The following is a 17,176-nucleotide window of genomic DNA, read 5'->3' as shown; positions in this document are numbered from 1 at the left end:
CAAAACTAAAAATTAAAAGACATTGATAAGAGTGAAGGAGATTTCATTCTTACCTCTATATATACTATCTAATTAGGAGCTACATGACAATGTTCTATAATACCTCCGACATATGTCTAATTTGCAAGACATATGTTGAATTTATAAGAAAAGTTTTATATGAATGTCACATGGCAAATTCCTACTACAAGCAGCCAAAATGTCCAACATGTGGCTAATTTGTTGACAAAATTTTTAACCTATTAATTACTAACAAATACATTGTTGTATTATGTGAAATCTTGCTTGAGAATATGTTCGGTATTTGGCTATAGATGATAAAAGAAAATTGCAACAAATCATATATAAATTGCAATTAAAACTTAACAAATATAATCAAATATTGATCAAGTCCAATTAAATTTTTAAATAAAGTATAAAAGAAACACAAAGAAATCTTAAGTAAATTTTGATTGAATCTTAATCAAACTCTAAACAAACTATAGACAAATCTTAGACAAATCCTAATAAAATCTTAGACAAATCTTAAACAAACCTTAGACAAATTTTAGACAAATCCTAATCAAATCTTAAAAAAATCTTAATCAAATCCTAGACAAATCCTAATCAAATTCTAATCAAATGCTTAAAAAATCCTATTCAAATCTTAGACAAATCCTAATCAAATTTTAATCAAATGATTAAAAATCCTAATTAAATCCTAGACAAATCCTAATTAAACCTTAGACAAATCTTATTAAAATCTTAAATCTTAAATTAATCCTAAAACTTAAATAAATTCTTATCAAACCTTATGGCAAATTAAAAATCAAAACATTGATTTCAACTCAAATTTTGCATACATTTCAACATCTAAGCTGGCAAGAAGTATAATTTTTTTAAAAAGATCAAACTTACAAAATAAAAGATAAATCTTAAAATTTGCTCAAGTATTGGCCAACATCTTCCTTTAATCTTGATGCTAATCTTCTTGAGCCAAAATTGCTTAATTCCACCATTAAATATCTTTAAAAATTCTCATACATGTTAAAAATCAAGTCTACTATCCATATATGCAAATTTCACCTCAATACAGCTTGCATATTGCTAAAGATCTTTGAAACTTTCACTGACTTTCAAAACTCCATTTCTTAGACTTAAACCCACTTGAAATTCAATAACCTTTGACCTAATTATTCTATCATGCTCAAATTAATAACATGCAATAATAAAAAATATAATCACAAATCCACAAATTTTTATCCATAAATCTACTACTGTCATGGACATACATTGGAAGATTCTTCGAATATTCTTCTAGAATATTCTCTAAAGATTCTCTAAAGATTCCTTTAGAAGGTTCTAGAAGATTCTTAGAATATTCCCTAAATATTCTCTTAGAAGGTTCTAAAATATTCTTAGAAGGTTCTAGAATATTCTGATAGATTCTAGGAAGTTGCTCGAGAAGTTTCCTAATTAGTAGAAGTTGTTGGAGAAGCGTCCTAGTTAGCGGAAGTAGCTCGAGAAGCTTCCTATTCAGTAGTATATATAGGAGTCGAAGCTGAAGGGTTCTTCAGTCTCGACAACACATCTCTTGGAGTTCTAGCTCACCTTTCTGGTGTTGTTCTTGTACTCATCTGTTTAATCTAGTTCTGCCACTTCTTCTTGAACTTCTTGTTAGATTTCAAGTCTGTATTTTGTGTCCGTGATAGTTTGTCGAGATTGCATTTTCACTGGTATCAGAGCTAGTTCCTTCTTATTAGAGAGTGGATTACCCCTCTTCTTGAAGGTGTGCTAGTGTTTTAGAGGTTGCGGATTACCCTCCTCTAAACTGATATCTCTTCTTTCTCAATATTGGAGCCTTATTCTTCTTGGAGAGAGTGGATTACCCCTCATCTTGGAGTCTTAAGGCGTTTTAGAGGTTGCGGATTACCCTCCTCTAAACTGATATCTCTTCTTTCTCAATATTGGAGCCTTATTCTTCTTGGAGAGAGTGGATTACCCCTCATCTTGGAGTCTTAAGGCGTTTTAGAGGTTGCGGAGTACTCTCCTCTGAACCAATATTGTCCTCTTGTCAAAACTCTTTTTTCTTCTTTCTGAAGGTTAGCCGAAGGTTAAGACGTTAAAATGGCTGAAAGTTTGGAATCCAAATTAGACGCCATCATAAATGCTCTTGCCTCGTTGTCACATAGGACAACAGAGATCGAAGGAGTCATGGTAGGACTCCATAACAATGGAGCATCTGGGATAGCGCCATCTAAAGCATATCAGCCTCAAACTTCTGCACCAAAAGAAGCAGTTCTACCTCTATTTCAACAAGATTGAGTAGTCCTACAACGAAAGGAGCCTCGAGTTAGTCTTCCGGATAAGTTTGATGGAACTCGTTCCAAGTTTCGAGGTTTTGTCAACCAAATCAGGTTGATAACAATTTTACAGCCCGAACGTTATCCGACGGAGGAAGCGCGTGTTGGGCTTGTTGGAACCTTGCTTACAGCATAAGCTCTGTCTTGGTTTACTCCCTTGTTCGAGAAGCGATCGCCAATCCTGAGCAACTTTGAAACGTTCTTGGAGGCGTTTGCAAAAGCATTTGGTGAGCATGATAAAGTTCGATGGGCTACAACAAAGATCCGATCGCTACGACAAGGAACACGCTCTGCATCAGTCTATGCCTCGGATTTCAGACAATTGGCAAGTGACATTAATTGGGGTGAAGAGGCATTGGTGAGTCAGTTTTATTGGGGCTTGAAGGATGATGTGAAGGACTTGCTGTTATCTCTTCCTGATCCTCAAACGCTCAACGAAGCTATTAGCCAAGCTGTAAAGTGTGACAACCGCCTATTCCAGCGTCGCCAAGACCAACGTCCAAGACACCAAATGACTCCTTACGACGTGACTATGTCTGCAAATAGCTTAAACTCACATTCAGAGGCAATAGACATGCAAATCGACACGGCGCGTGTCCGATCTCTTACTCCAACAGAGAAGAAACGGCGTATGGAGGAAGGGTTATGTTTGTACTGTGGAGAAGAAGGTCACAAGGTTGGAAATTGCCCAAAGAAGCAAAATTGGCACCCTGTCAAGACTAGAAGTGCGATGATTCCGGAAAACGACGACGCCCAGCCACAGTAGGAACCGTGCGGCTGGACAATCTAATATCACGACAACAATCAGGTTCCTCCTTCTCTGTCCAACCTGCCCATTGTTTTACAATTCCTTTATTTTTAGGCCCTCAAAAACAAAAAACTTTAGCTTTATTGGATTCGGGGGCATCTACTTGTTTTTTAGATGAAAAGTTTGCTAAACGCCACAAGATCCGTTTAGTACAGAAGTCCAAACCTGTTCACGTAGAGGTGATAGATGGACGACCCTTATTGTCAGGCAACGTTACCCACGAATCAGAACCTATAGAAGTGGTGTTTAAGGACCATAGTAGTCACGTTATTTTTAATATTATTAGAACCCCATCAAGCCCTGTTATCCTTGGTCTTTCTTGGTTAGAAGATCATAATCCGTCCATTGATTGGAGGCTACGAAGGATAACATTTCCTGAAAAAAATAATAATAAACCTGTTGGTAGAACCTACATGAAGAAATCCATGTTTATTGGAGCGAGAGCGTTCCTAAGATCGTCCAAGGAAGGCGCACCATTTGTCATTTATGCAGCTCCAACTAGCGGCGAGAATATCTCAACATCGAATATACCAGAGTAATATAGGGATTTTGAAGACGTGTTTCAGAAGAAGAACGCCGATATACTGCCGGAACATCGACCATATGATTGCGCCATAGACTTAGAGGAAGGAGCGCAACCACCTTTTGGTCCAATATACAACCTATCGCAGACGGAGTTGGCAGAATTGCGGAAGTACATCGATGAGAATCTAGCCAAGAATTTTATTCGACATTCAAAGTCGCCAGTTGGAGTACCAATCCTATTCGTGAAGAAAAAGGATGGCTCACTGCGGATGTGCGTGGACTACCGAGGACTCAACAAGGTGACCAAGAAAAATCGCTATCCCTTACCTTTGATCTCCGGCCTCTTAGATCAACTTGGACGTGCAAGGATTTTTACAAAGATTGATTTAAGAGGAGCCTACAACCTTGTGCGAATCAAAGAAGGAGATGAATGGAAGACAGCCTTTCGTACAAGGTATGGCCATTTTGAGTACAATGTCATGCCTTTTGGTCTTACCAATGCTCCAGCGGTCTTTCAGCATATGATGAACGACATCTTTCGGGAGTACCTCGATGACTTTGTTGTCATCTATCTGGATGATATTTTGATATTTTCCAAGAATGAAGAAGAACATGAGAAGCACGTTTGTTTGGTTCTTGAAAAACTACGCGAACGAGGACTCTACGCCAAGTTGGAGAAGTGTCAATTTCACCAGAATGAGATGGAATTTTTGGGCTTCATTGCGACTACAGAGGGCTTGAAGATAGATCCAAAAAAGGTAGAAGCAATTATATCTTGGGAAGTTCCGAAGACAGTTAGAGATGTTCAGTGTTTTCTTGGATTTGCTAACTTCTATCGGATCTTCATCAAAAATTATTCTCAAGTTGCTGCACCACTCACGCGTCTAACAAGCAAAGACAAGCTCGAATGGGGATCACAAGCAGCAAAAGCATTTCAAGATCTCAAGACGGCATTCACTACGGCTCCAATCTTGGTACACCCTGACTTTGCAAAGGCTTTCTATTTAGAGACCGATGCTTCAGATTTTGCTTTGGGAGCTGTGCTTTCACAGATGGGCATAGACAAGAAGCTTCACCCAGTTGCGTTCTATTCACGGAAGTTCTCTGCTGCTGAGATCAACTACGAGATCCACGACAAAGAGCTGCTTGCTATAGTGGATGCCTTCCAAGAGTGGCGTCACTTCCTCGAAGGAGCTGCACATCCAGTGACTGTTTATACGGACCACAAGAATTTGGAGTACTTCATGACAGCTCGAATTTTGAATCGTCGTCAAGCTCGATGGAATATGTCTCTATCACGATTTGACTTTATTATCACCTACCGCCCTGGAAAACAACAAGGATTATCTGACGCATTATCGAGGAGATCGTATCTTGCGCCAAAGGCTGGAGAAGCAGCGTTTGATCAACAATGTATAACATTGTTGAAACCAGAAAAATTCAAGATTTTTGCTACTGTTGCAACTATCGATGACGGCTTCCTCAACGAGGTACGTACTGCGACCATTGAGGATTCTATAGCTCTTGACATCAAACAACGTGTCGATAATGACAAGTTTAAGGTAGAGGGAGATCTTCTGTATTTTGAGGAGCGGTTGTATATCCCGAAAGGACCAACTCGACTCCGAGTACTTCAATCTCGCCACGACTTTCCAGCTGTGGGACATTTTGGATTCAACAAGACTTTGGAGCTCATTTCACGAGATTTTTGGTGGCCCCAAATGTGGAAGGATGTGAAGGAATTTGTCCTTTCTTGTGATGTTTGTTCAAGATCCAAGATCCCTCGACATCGTCCGTATGGACTTCTCCAGCCATTGCCTATTCCGCACCGACCATGGTCTTCAGTTTCTATGGACTTCATTACGGACCTACCGCCATCGAATTCATTTGACAACATCTTTGTTGTGGTGGATCGATTTACAAAGATGGCACATTTCGGGCCTTGCAAGAAAACATCGTCAAGTGAAGACACCGCAAGACTCTTTCTTGATAACATATATCGTTATCATGGCCTACCAGATGATATCGTGTCGGATCGAGGTACTCAATTTGTATCCAAGTTTTGGAGGTCTCTCTTTGAGATATTGAAGGTGGATATTAAGCTCTCTTCGGCTTTTCATCCTCAAACTGACGGTCAAACGGAGCGGGTGAATCAAGTTTTGGAGCAATATTTACGATGCAGCATCAACTATCAACAAGATGATTGGACTGCATATCTACCGCTTGCTCAGTTCGCATACAACAATACTCTTCATGCGTCAACTCAACAAACACCATTCTTCTCCAACTACGGATACCACCCCAAGCTCGATTTATTGAGTTCTTCAGCAAATAACAACCCAGCAGCTGAAGGATTTGTGAAGCAACTATCGGAGCTTCAAGCGACGTTGAAGCTTCAATTGCAATCTGCCCAAGAGAGTTACAAGGCATCTGCAGATAAATATCGAAATGAGGCGCCTACTTTTAAAGTTGGAAGTAAAATATGGCTTCTTTGACGAAATATCAAGACCAAGCGGCCATGTGACAAATTGGACTATCGGAGATTAGGGCCATTTGTTATCGGGAAGCAGATCAATCCGGTGGCATATCGTCTGGAGTTACCAGCTACTATGAAGGTACATCCAGTCTTTCACGTGTCTTTGTTGGAACCTTATCGAGAGTCAGCTTTTCCCCAAAGAGTACAAAGTCCGCCACCAAGTATCGAAATTGAAAACCATGAGGAATACGAGGTGGAAAAGGTACTAGATTCACGGCGTAATAGGAGAAAATTGGAGTATTTAGTGCATTGGAGTGGATACGACATCAATGAACGAACGTGAGAGCGTGCCGAAAATCTTGCCAATGCACCAAAAAAGGTACAAGAATTTCATCAACGATATCCTCATAAACCTAAGCCGATTCAACGATAGCTTCTTGCTGAAGCTTGCTCATCAAGTAGCATAAAAAGGGGGGAGGGCACCTCCAAAACCCATAGTTCGATAGTGTAGAACTTTGTTAGCAACTATAGTTTGCTCTCATCATTTTAGCCTTTGGACATGGATAGTCAAGATACTACACTTGTTATGTCATCTCAAGCGACTAGCTCACGAAGACGACCGCGAGATGAAGAACCGCCTGCACCACGACGACGTCGGAGGATACCGAGCAACAGATCGCTAGTAATTGTATTTGAGGTCGAGCCTGCCTACGACGGTCAGCCAGAAGGTGTGTTTGGAGGACAGTTTCACAATGAAGACACAGAAGTCCACGCTTGGTCAGAGGTTGAAGGTGTTGGTCACTACCGTTGGCTCCAAGGGCCGATGAATCATTTGCCTCGCGAACAACAATTGGAATTCATAGCGGATGTGATGCGACAGATTTTCATTTTCTTGCGTTGGTATTGACTGATAACAACATTGCTTCTCGGAGACCTCGAAGTTAGAAGAGGAGGTGATGTCATGGACATACATTGGAAGATTCTTCGAATATTCTTCTAGAATATTCTCTAAAGATTCTCTAAAGATTCTTTTAGAAGGTTCTAGAAGATTCTTAGAATATTCCCTAAAGATTCTCTTAGAAGGTTCTAAAATATTCTTAGAAGGTTCTAAAATATTCTTAGAAGGTTCTAGAATATTCTGATAGATTCTAGGAAGTTGCTCGAGAAGTTTTCTAATTAGTAGAAGTTGTTGGAGAAGTGTCCTAGTTAGCGGAAGTAGCTCGAGAAGCTTCCTATTCAGTAGTATATATAGGAGTCGAGGCTGAAGGGTTCTTCAGTCTCGACAACACACCTCTTGGAGTTCTAGCTCACCTTTCTGGTGTTGTTCTTGTACTCATCTGTTTAATCTAGTTCTGCCACTTCTTCTTGAACTTCTTGTTAGATTTCAAGTCTGTATTTTGTGTCCGTGACAACTACCAAACATACAAAATTCTCGCAAATGTAAAGCCTTTCTTTTATTTTATAATACCAAATACACTAAAAATAACTTTGACTTAGCAAAGCTCTTACAAAGTCATTACAAACTTAAATTGCTTAAAACCAATGCTTAAAGAAATCTTATGAAGTCATATCTCAAATCCCATTTGTTGATTTGCAAAAAAATCCCAAAATCGATGTAAGTATGCAGTTTTGTACCTTAAGATCTAATTTTATTCCTAATTGGCAATTGGTCCTTTCAAAGTATCAATTCTTGTTTTCTTCAGGTAATTTTTACTAAAATCAACTCCTAATTCCCTTATACATATTTTTATATCTTTTATTTTTTTAATCTACCCTTTTTTGTCTTATTTATGGTCCTACAAAGTAAGTAGAAGTTATTTTACAAAAAGGCAACATTTGTAGTTTTAGTTTTATTACCTTTGACTATTACCTATATTTTTAAGATAATTTGCTATAATAATTTGAAATAAGATTTTCTATAAAATAATATTTTTTTCATTCTTTCATCTATTAGTTGTATTACATCACAAAAATGTATAATGTCACATCACATCTATGAAGCTTTTAAGAAGCTCTTTCACAAGATATTATCAAATTTATTTATTTCTATTTACTTCTATCTAATTCTTTTAATCTTAGTAAATATATATGTCCATGATAAAGATGGGTTAATAAGAGTGAAGAAGGCTTCACTCTTGCCTCCATATATACTACCTAATTAGCAGTCAAGTAGGAACATTCTTTAGGACCTTTGACATGTATGCAACTTGTAGAACATGTGTCTAACTTGCAAGATAAGTTTCGTACATATGCACCACATGAAAAACTTGTACTACAAGTCACCAATATGTGCAATATGTGGCCAACTTATTGACCAAGTTTTCAGCCTATTAATCACCAACAAACATATATAATGTCAAATCTATGTTCATGAAGCTTACAAGAAGTTATCCCACAAGTTAATATCAAATTTACTTACTTCTATCAAGTTCTTTTAATCTTGATAAATATATATATTTATGATAAAAATAAAAATAAAAATTATTTTTTAGAAATTTTATATCTTTGCATTCTATATTTAATATTCATCTGGTTTTTTATCTATAATTTTTTTTGTAATAAAATCTTACACAATTTATTTATTTTATTAGTTTGTTAATATTTTTTTAGCTTGTGTCAATAGTTAAAATTGAGTTGTATTATATGCCATTTATTTGTTTCAATTTAGCAAATTTGATATATATTTTAAACTTGGTCCAAAAATTTTAATATTTAATTATGAAATTTTCTTAAAAGCATTCACAAAATAATTATTACATTTGACATATGGATAAATTATTTGATTTCAAAATTGATGATTGAATAGATATAGGTAGTAATTTCAAACTACCCTTTATTTTTGTAGAAGCATTGAAAATGAATACATACATACATACATACATACATACAAAATCGAATTTTTATAAAATAAACCCTAATTATTATATTCCAATAAAAAGAACAACAATAATCTGTTTGAATAGAAGAACATTTCCACCCTAAATTCCTTCCACTTTCTTCACATTTTACTAAATAGAATTATCCAGAATAATACCTCTAAAAACTCTATTTCAAGCAGCTTAAAGTTCATTATTATTGCATATGACAAAATACTTCTCATCTCTTCTTTAATTTCCTTGCATATAATCCTGGTCTAACCATCATCTTAAAAAATTTAACAAGGTTTTAAAGTACTCTTAACCACACCAAAATATCAAAATTATCCAAATGTTCTCTAAAAATGCTATTTCGCACGGGTTGTGTAAATATCAAGAAGACATTTCATAACCAAAAGGAATACAAAAGATTCCATGTGCTAGATTCCCTCTTCTGGCCCTATAACCGACAGGGTCTCCATGACCGCGTGAGGCCCTAAACCCGGAGACTGCAGGACTCCGACGTCGAGGATAAGACTCGGCGGAGAGGATCAATCAAGATTTGTGTAACAGAGTAGCACGACGCCGGAATTCGGACGATAGGCGTTGTCGAGGAGGAGGAACAATTTCTAGCGGAGGAAAGCTTGTCACAGGGTTTAGCAGAGCCGCAGCAGCAGCAGCAGGGTTTTTGGGTACAGAAGTAGCGAGCGAGAGAGAGAGGGGTGTTTGAAAGTCGGAGCTATGGCAGCAACCTTCGCTAGCTCGTGCTTCACCTCTAATTTGCTTCAAAACCCCAGCAAATGTGTCACGATTTCGCGGAGAAGAATTGGGTCGGTAGGCGTTCCAACAGCCGAGTTCCATTTGCGTGATCTTCCATATGAGCTGGACGCATTGGAGCCCCACATGAGCAAGAAGACGCTGGAGTTTCACTGGGGGAAGCACCACGGGGGCTATGTGGCGAATCTCAACAAGCAGATAGCTGGCACTGACGCAGAGCGGTTGAACTTGAGCGAGCTGGTGCTGTCGGGGTATAACAACGGTAACCCACTGTCGTATTTCAACAACGCCGGGCAGATTTGGAACCACGATTTTTTTTGGATGTCGATGTGCCAGGGCGGGGGCGGGGCGCCGCCAGAGGACAGTGAGCTCCTCGATCTTATTGTGAGGAACTTTGAGTCGTTTGAGCAGTTTTCGGAGAGGTTCAAGGAAGCTGGCAGGTCTCTGTTCGGGTCTGGGTGGGTGTGGCTGGTGTTGAAGAAGGACGCGAAGCTGGAGATTATGAAGACGTCGAATGCTCTTACACCCATTGTCTGGAATCATATCCCCTTGCTGGTCGTAGACGTCTGGGAGCATGCTTATTATCTTGACTATCAGAACAAGAGACCCGATTACTTGACGGAATTTTTGGACAATTTGGTATCCTGGAAGGTAGCAGAGGAGCGTCTGCAGCGGGCGAAGGCATTTGTGAACATAGGGGAACCAGTCATTCCCGATTTGTAATTAGGTCCACTGTTTCTGGGGTTCTACAGGCTTCGAAAGCTTTTAGTTAGACCTTGAACCCTAATCCTTACAGTCATCGTTGGTGTGCGTTAATTTGCTTCTTGAAGCGTGGGCACAATATACGATTTTGATATTCTTTGAGTAATGAGAATTTAGTTGCGATTTCAAGCTTAAAATCAATTTCCTGGGATTCAGTACCGCATTGCGAATGCCTTCAGGTGCGTGATGCTGTTGCCCAACAGCCCGATAGACCTTTGTTTGCACCTTAAATAGTCAGAGGAGTTCGTCGTGTCAGTTGAAGTTTATACAACGCAGGAGTACACCAAGTAGGATGCAGTTATACAAATGTTGAGGCATGAAATCTCTCAAACACGAACCAGATAATACCTTCTTTTTCTTTTTTTTTTCTCGTTCTATCACAAGAATGAGTCGTTACTACTCCGGCACTTGTTTCAATCAAAAGTTTTGTAGCAATTTTGGAACACTAAGATCTGTCGCCTTTCCTCAAATTTTCCCTGTGAATACTTTCAAATGCAGTGTGTGTTAAAATGTCCACGAAACTCAATTGTACTTCATGCAAGTGAGTGAAAAACAAAGGCATACAGAATCATATCCATATTGATCGAATGCATACATATTCTATAACAAATCTCTATTTAAGAAGACATTCTCGAGCACATAGAAGGATATGAAACTCTACTGGCATGCAGTAGAGTTTCATGAACTAAGATAGGAAGCACTTGCAATGGTTCCATGCTCAAAAGTTCTGGGCACTTGGTCCGAAAAGCTTGTTTTGTGGAAGAAACTCAAAGACTTTTGAGGAGGATCAATCAAATCCCATTAGTCACCATGCAATTGCACCAAATGCCAACATGACTTTGAATTCATCTTCAAAGCTCTACAATGGTCAATGTTCTATCCAATCATAGTTAATCCAATATTATATGCAAATGAATAATTTATAAATTTTGCAAGTTTTCACTTAAACCAAGATAATTAATTAATGCTTCTTTGATTTATTTTAAACCAAATCTTGCAAAAACTTAAATCTTTTGTTGCTTGTGTTATTAATTTGCAAGTTGTAGATGTATCTTATGTTTAAGAAATGAGTAAAGTATTCACTATTGCCATACTATCATTCATTTAAAGAATACTATTCTTTGGAAAATAGTTGTAGAATCCATCTTATATAGGAAAGAAGTAAAAAAATTGAATTGTAAGTGGATCCTTATTTTTGTACCTTAGGATCTAATTTTAACCATGTCTCACAAATAGTCACCTCTAACTATCAATTTAATATTTATTTAATATTTGATTTTACAAAAAAAATATCTTCACTTTAACTTTAAAAAAATTGATTTGATTTTTTATCTATTCTATTAGATCTTATCTTATTGGAATTCCATAAAATAGGTAATTTTTTTATTTTTTATTATTTTTTGAATAATAAGAGCAACAACAATATTAAAATCTTAACTTACGAATTAATAAGAAATCTCTATTAATACGAATTAATAAGAAATCTCTATTAATCTTTTATATAAGTCATTTCAATTCAGTTTGGTCTTTGTCTACATTTTCAACCAATAGTTGTATTACAACATGACATCAAGCAAGAATCATAAGTAGAAATAGAAGTTAGCCAAGCATTAGGGTAATAGACATAATACAACTAATATATTAAGAGCAATAAAAGAAAAATCTCAGACAAGGTAAGAGCAAAGGATGTTGTATTTGAAGTAAGGCAAGTAGAAGGTAGGACAAAGATAGATATCATTAGATTTTTGTAAGATGGATAAAAATCTTTTGATAAAAATATAATTTAAGTCTTTAATCTTCTTAATCATGTAGAACTTAGTATGAGAAGTCAAAATTTGAACAAATTTTAATTATGATTAATTAAATAATATTTTTATCTTTTTTATCTTTTATATAAAGATTGATGTCGAATGTACATTGTTTTTTTTTTTTTTTTTTTTTTTTTTTTGTCTTGTTTTGTTTTTTTTACAATTTGAAATGTCTACAAATATGTATCTATATAATATCTTTAAAAAATAAGCTTCTATTACTTTGAGAAGTTCGTAAAATATTTTTAGATGATATAAAGTTTCTTAAAAAAAATAATTATAATCATTGTGTTAGTAAAATTTATAATATAAAAGGTTTATATATATATATATATATATATATATTTTTCCAATTGCTGTTTTAATAACAATATTACCTTTATCTACTATCAAATCTATAAAATATTTGATATTATTATTTCAAATCAATTAATAGTGGACTTATGTATTTTGGAAAGACAATTGATAAAAAGACACCCTTCTTTTATTGCATGAATATCTTTTAAGCAATTCACTTTATTTATTATAAGTTTTTTACAAAAAAAAAAAAACATCATTATAATTATAATTATTTACTGAATTTGATTGCATAATATTTTATTTTTTATGTTTTTATTTTTTTTTTTCTAAGTTTGAAATAGAGCATACATCTAAGTTTCATATGTGATATTAATTATGTGAACTCATAACAAGACATAATTTTTTATTTTGTTTTTATTTTTTCATAATCCTTTTCAATGGTAGTAATAAAATAGACAAAAAATAACATTATCAAAAGTATTTAAGTAGGAGCAATATTAGTATGAGTATATAGAGGTGTTTGGCACAAAGGGTGCCCATACAAAAAAAAAAAAAAAAAAAAAAGGTTTCTACCCGGAAATTCTCTTTAAAAATAATTCAAATAAATAAAATCATATGTGAGAATTAATTTTCTTCATTTCAAGAAAAAATGTTATATATATAAAAAAAAAAAAAAAAAAAAAAAAAAAAAAAACCTGGTATGCCAAAATATTTTTGAGAATAAAAATACAGCCTTAAAACTTGCAAATACATATCAATGAATAATATCTCTTTAATACATGAATTATTAAATAGATAAAAATAAAATATTCTATAATCAAAAAATAATATTCAAATTTATATAAAAGAATTTTGTGGTACAAAATTTAAGTCAAATCGAAAGTATTTAAGAACATTGAGTATTTTTTTTTTTAAATTGTTATATAGACGTGTGTATACTAAAATATTAAAATACTTTAATGAATAATTTTATTAATTTCTTCTTTTTTATAAATTTTCGTATTTTCTAATTTTAATTTAAATATTATATATATATATATATATATATATATATGTATTTATTTTTTATTTTAATTTAACTTTTCTTGCTGTTAAAAATGTGTAAAATATTGTTGCTAGAACATAAATTTTGTTGTATTTTCTATTTAATCTAATTTTAACGTAATTTAATTTTTTTAAGAGGTAGATCTTGTAAACTATATAATTAATTTGTATAAAAATATATTACATATTACTTGTTTAAAAATACTAATTTAATTAATTTATTTATTTTAAAATTTAAATTTTTTGTACCTTGAATATTTTACTTGTTATTAGATTTTGCAATATAGTAAAAATCAAGATATTCGACCATTAAAAATAAATCAAATTTGAAAGTATAGTCAATATAATTATGAAATAGAGAATAATAATATAGCCACATAAGAGCTAATATAGTTGATGACATAGAAAGTTCTAGCATTTATATAAGTCATACATTACTTATGAAATTTAAGCATAATTGAATTAATTATTTTTAATTAAGTTTTTATGAGCTTTTTAAAAATTAAATTAAATTTTAAAAGAAAGAGAAAAGCAACAACAATTATTATAAAACATAAGTAACTCCAAACATAAAATTTTATAAGAAAATAATAATCATAATTTAATTACATTACCTTATAAATCATTTTTCTTTCAAAAATAAATTTAAAATTAATTATTTGACTAAATTCATACTTATTTTTATAAAAAAAAGAATAATATTTTTTTAAAATACATGATTATTTATTATTTATGTAAAAGAGATAAGAATAAAAATGTCTTTAGTTTGAACAATTGGATGTACTTATGTTGAATAGACTTAAAGCATATCATTTATTTTTAGGAAAATTTAAAGATGAAACATTTATAAATATAATAAATGTATAAATTTTATTTTTTAGGCATTTAAAATGATATAAGTCCAATATTTTTTTTAAATAGTATAATCTAAAATATTAATTATTAACTTCAATATTTGTTATAATTTTTTTTAATAATAGGCACCTCAACCTTTTAGTGATATTTTTTTTAAAAAAAAAGATATTTTTGTTACTCATCTGAATATGAAAAATTCAAAAAGTATAGAAATAAACTTAAAATAATGATTTTTACAAAAACAACTAGATTAAAGATCCATAGTATGTTGTCATATAGTAACATGACTATATGGTGAAAAATAAAAACATGGATGTTGTTATAGAAGAGCCTAGTAGAAAGATGTGGTAGAAAAACAAGGATAAATAATAAGAAGGTAATAAAAAGTTTAGTTTTAATACTGTCTTTTAGAGAAGAGGCTTCTATTTACTTTATAGGGGCATAAATACTTCAATTCAAAGTAAATAAGATAAGTAATTGATATAGACATGTTTAAGGAGTTACCGATAGGTTCAAGCAAAAATTACCTCAAATTACCAAATACTAATACCTCGAGAGGATTGATTGTCAACTTGGGTTGAAATTAGACCATGAGGCACAAAACCACGTACCTATAGTAACTCTCAGATTCTTTGGGAAATTAAAAGAGTAGGATTTGAAAACAAACTAATAAAGAGATTTTTGAGTATTGGTTTTATGTCAATTAAATTAATATTCAATTTTTAGGAGATTTTCAAAGTTAGTGATGTTCTTGGTTGGATTAGATTTTGAAAAATAAAATTATGTTTACAAAATTGACGGTTTCTTGAGTTTTGTGGTGTATGTACAAATGAATTTTAGGCAATGTGTTGGTATTTTAGTTATTATTGTGTGTAAAGATTTTGAGGTCAATCAAATAGTTACATCAAAATGTGTGAAGGTTTTTGTGGATTAAAATTTCAAAGATTGGAATTTGAGCATAAGTGAATATTTTAAAGATCTTTAGCAATCTATTGATTAGATTGAAGTAATTTTTTTTTGTGTGGAGACTAGACTTGATTTTTTGCAATATAAGTATATTTTGGAGGAAATTTGATGATTCAAGAAGGAAGTATTGGCACTATAGTTCCAACATTCAGATTAGGGTAGGAAGCCAGCCAATACTTAAGCAAAATTTAAGATTGATCTTCTATTTGGTAAGTTTGATCTTCTTCACATTTTTTATGCTTCTTGCTAATTTAGTTGTTGAAAAATGTGTAGAATATTAAGCAAGTTTGGTGGTATGATTGATAGATATTGAGGTTCTAAATTGCCTTTGGATGAGATTAATTTGATTAGGATTTTGTTTAAGATCTAAAAATTGGTTCATATTTAAAATTTGTTTAGGATTTAATTAGAGTTTGATTTAAGTAAAGACTATTAGAATTTTAACTAGGATTAAATTTAGATTTGGTTGCAATTTATTTAAGATATGTTTTGAATTTTATTTTGATACTTTCTTTGAATTTCTTTAGAATTTTTTCATGCTTCTTTTGTAATTTTTTTTTTGAGATTTTTTTAGATTAATTAAAGCTTGATTAGTATTTTTAAGGTTTAATTGAAGTTATTTAGTATTCTATTAGAAATAAAATCTTGTTATTGTAATATTCTTTTTATCTTCCATATGCTCGATGTATACTCAAGTAAGGCTTCATATAATACAACAAAGTTGTCTTGGCTCACAATTCTAATAAGAAGTGTCTTCCTCAACATATGTGTGAATGGTGAAGTAAATTGTACATGTAATATTATAGAATACAAATGAATATCAAATGGTAGAAATTGAAGGAGGTTGGAGTGAGAAAGGAGGAATAAGTAGCTACTGGGGGATAGAATATAGGATCCAAATGGTGATGATAGATTCAAAAACTAAGATTGGCCGTAGCTTGGTTTTCTAGAACATGCTTGATTAGAAATTATATCCTTTAACAACATTATTTAGCATCCATGCAAGCTCTCTATTACCTTCCTTGTGCAAATACTATATATCTTTGTTGCAATTTTTGCTTTCTTGGCAACTTTTGAAATTTAAATTATAACAACTTCTTGTGCACGCAACTCCTTTACATGCTTTGTTGTTTTTTTTTTAATGGTGCAGCATGTTTAGAGGGCAACCTTCTTCACAATCTATAGCTTATATTATCCAATCTATTTATCTACATTTTGATGTGTTACGCACTAATTTCTTCTTGCTTTAGTTGTTGTCAAAGACATGAACTAAAAGAAGATGCATAAACTTGTGAAATCCATGTCAAAAGAAAAGTAAGAAAATAAAAAAATATATATATATATGTATATTAAAAAAAAAAAAAAAAAACTATCAAGGCTATTGTCAAAAGACAAAGAAATCAGAGATTCTTGAATCTGGACTAGAAGCAAGAAATGAGTTGACAAGGGTGAAGAAGGTTTCATTCTTATTTCTATATATACTATCTATATAGGATCTATGACTTTACCTCTAAAAACGTGTTGACTTTGTATGACACATGTCTTTATTTGCAAGGCAATTTTTCTATATAAGCGCCACATAGTAAGCTTATTTTACAAGCTATTGTTAGGGACATAGTCCTTAGAACCTTTTAGAAACAAGTTTCTAGAACCTTCTA

The 17,176-nt window shown here is 33.2% G+C and overlaps 1 protein-coding gene across 1 annotated transcript; it reads left to right on the top strand.

Annotated features, from left to right (window-relative positions):
- The first annotated feature begins 9,544 nt into the window (after positions 1 to 9,544).
- Positions 9,545 to 10,994, top strand: LOC112293646 (superoxide dismutase [Fe], chloroplastic). Its single transcript, XM_024543325.2, has one exon. The coding sequence runs from the start codon at positions 9,748 to 9,750 to the stop codon at positions 10,504 to 10,506; it is 759 nt and encodes a 252-aa protein (XP_024399093.1). The 5' UTR covers positions 9,545 to 9,747; the 3' UTR covers positions 10,507 to 10,994.
- The last annotated feature ends 6,182 nt before the right edge of the window (positions 10,995 to 17,176 follow it).

The sequence above is a fragment of the Physcomitrium patens genome, chromosome 2 (assembly GCF_059467195.1).
Source record: "Physcomitrium patens ecotype Gransden chromosome 2, ASM5946719v1, whole genome shotgun sequence".
NCBI classification, from domain to species: Eukaryota; Viridiplantae; Streptophyta; class Bryopsida; order Funariales; family Funariaceae; genus Physcomitrium; species Physcomitrium patens.
This window is presented reverse-complemented; position numbering and strand designations above follow the sequence as displayed.

Bases quoted from the DNA above. Each gene is read 5' to 3' on its own strand.
- LOC112293646 (XM_024543325.2), top strand. From the start codon at position 9,748: ATGGCAGCAACCTTCGCTAGCTCGTGCTTCACCTCTAATTTGCTTCAA.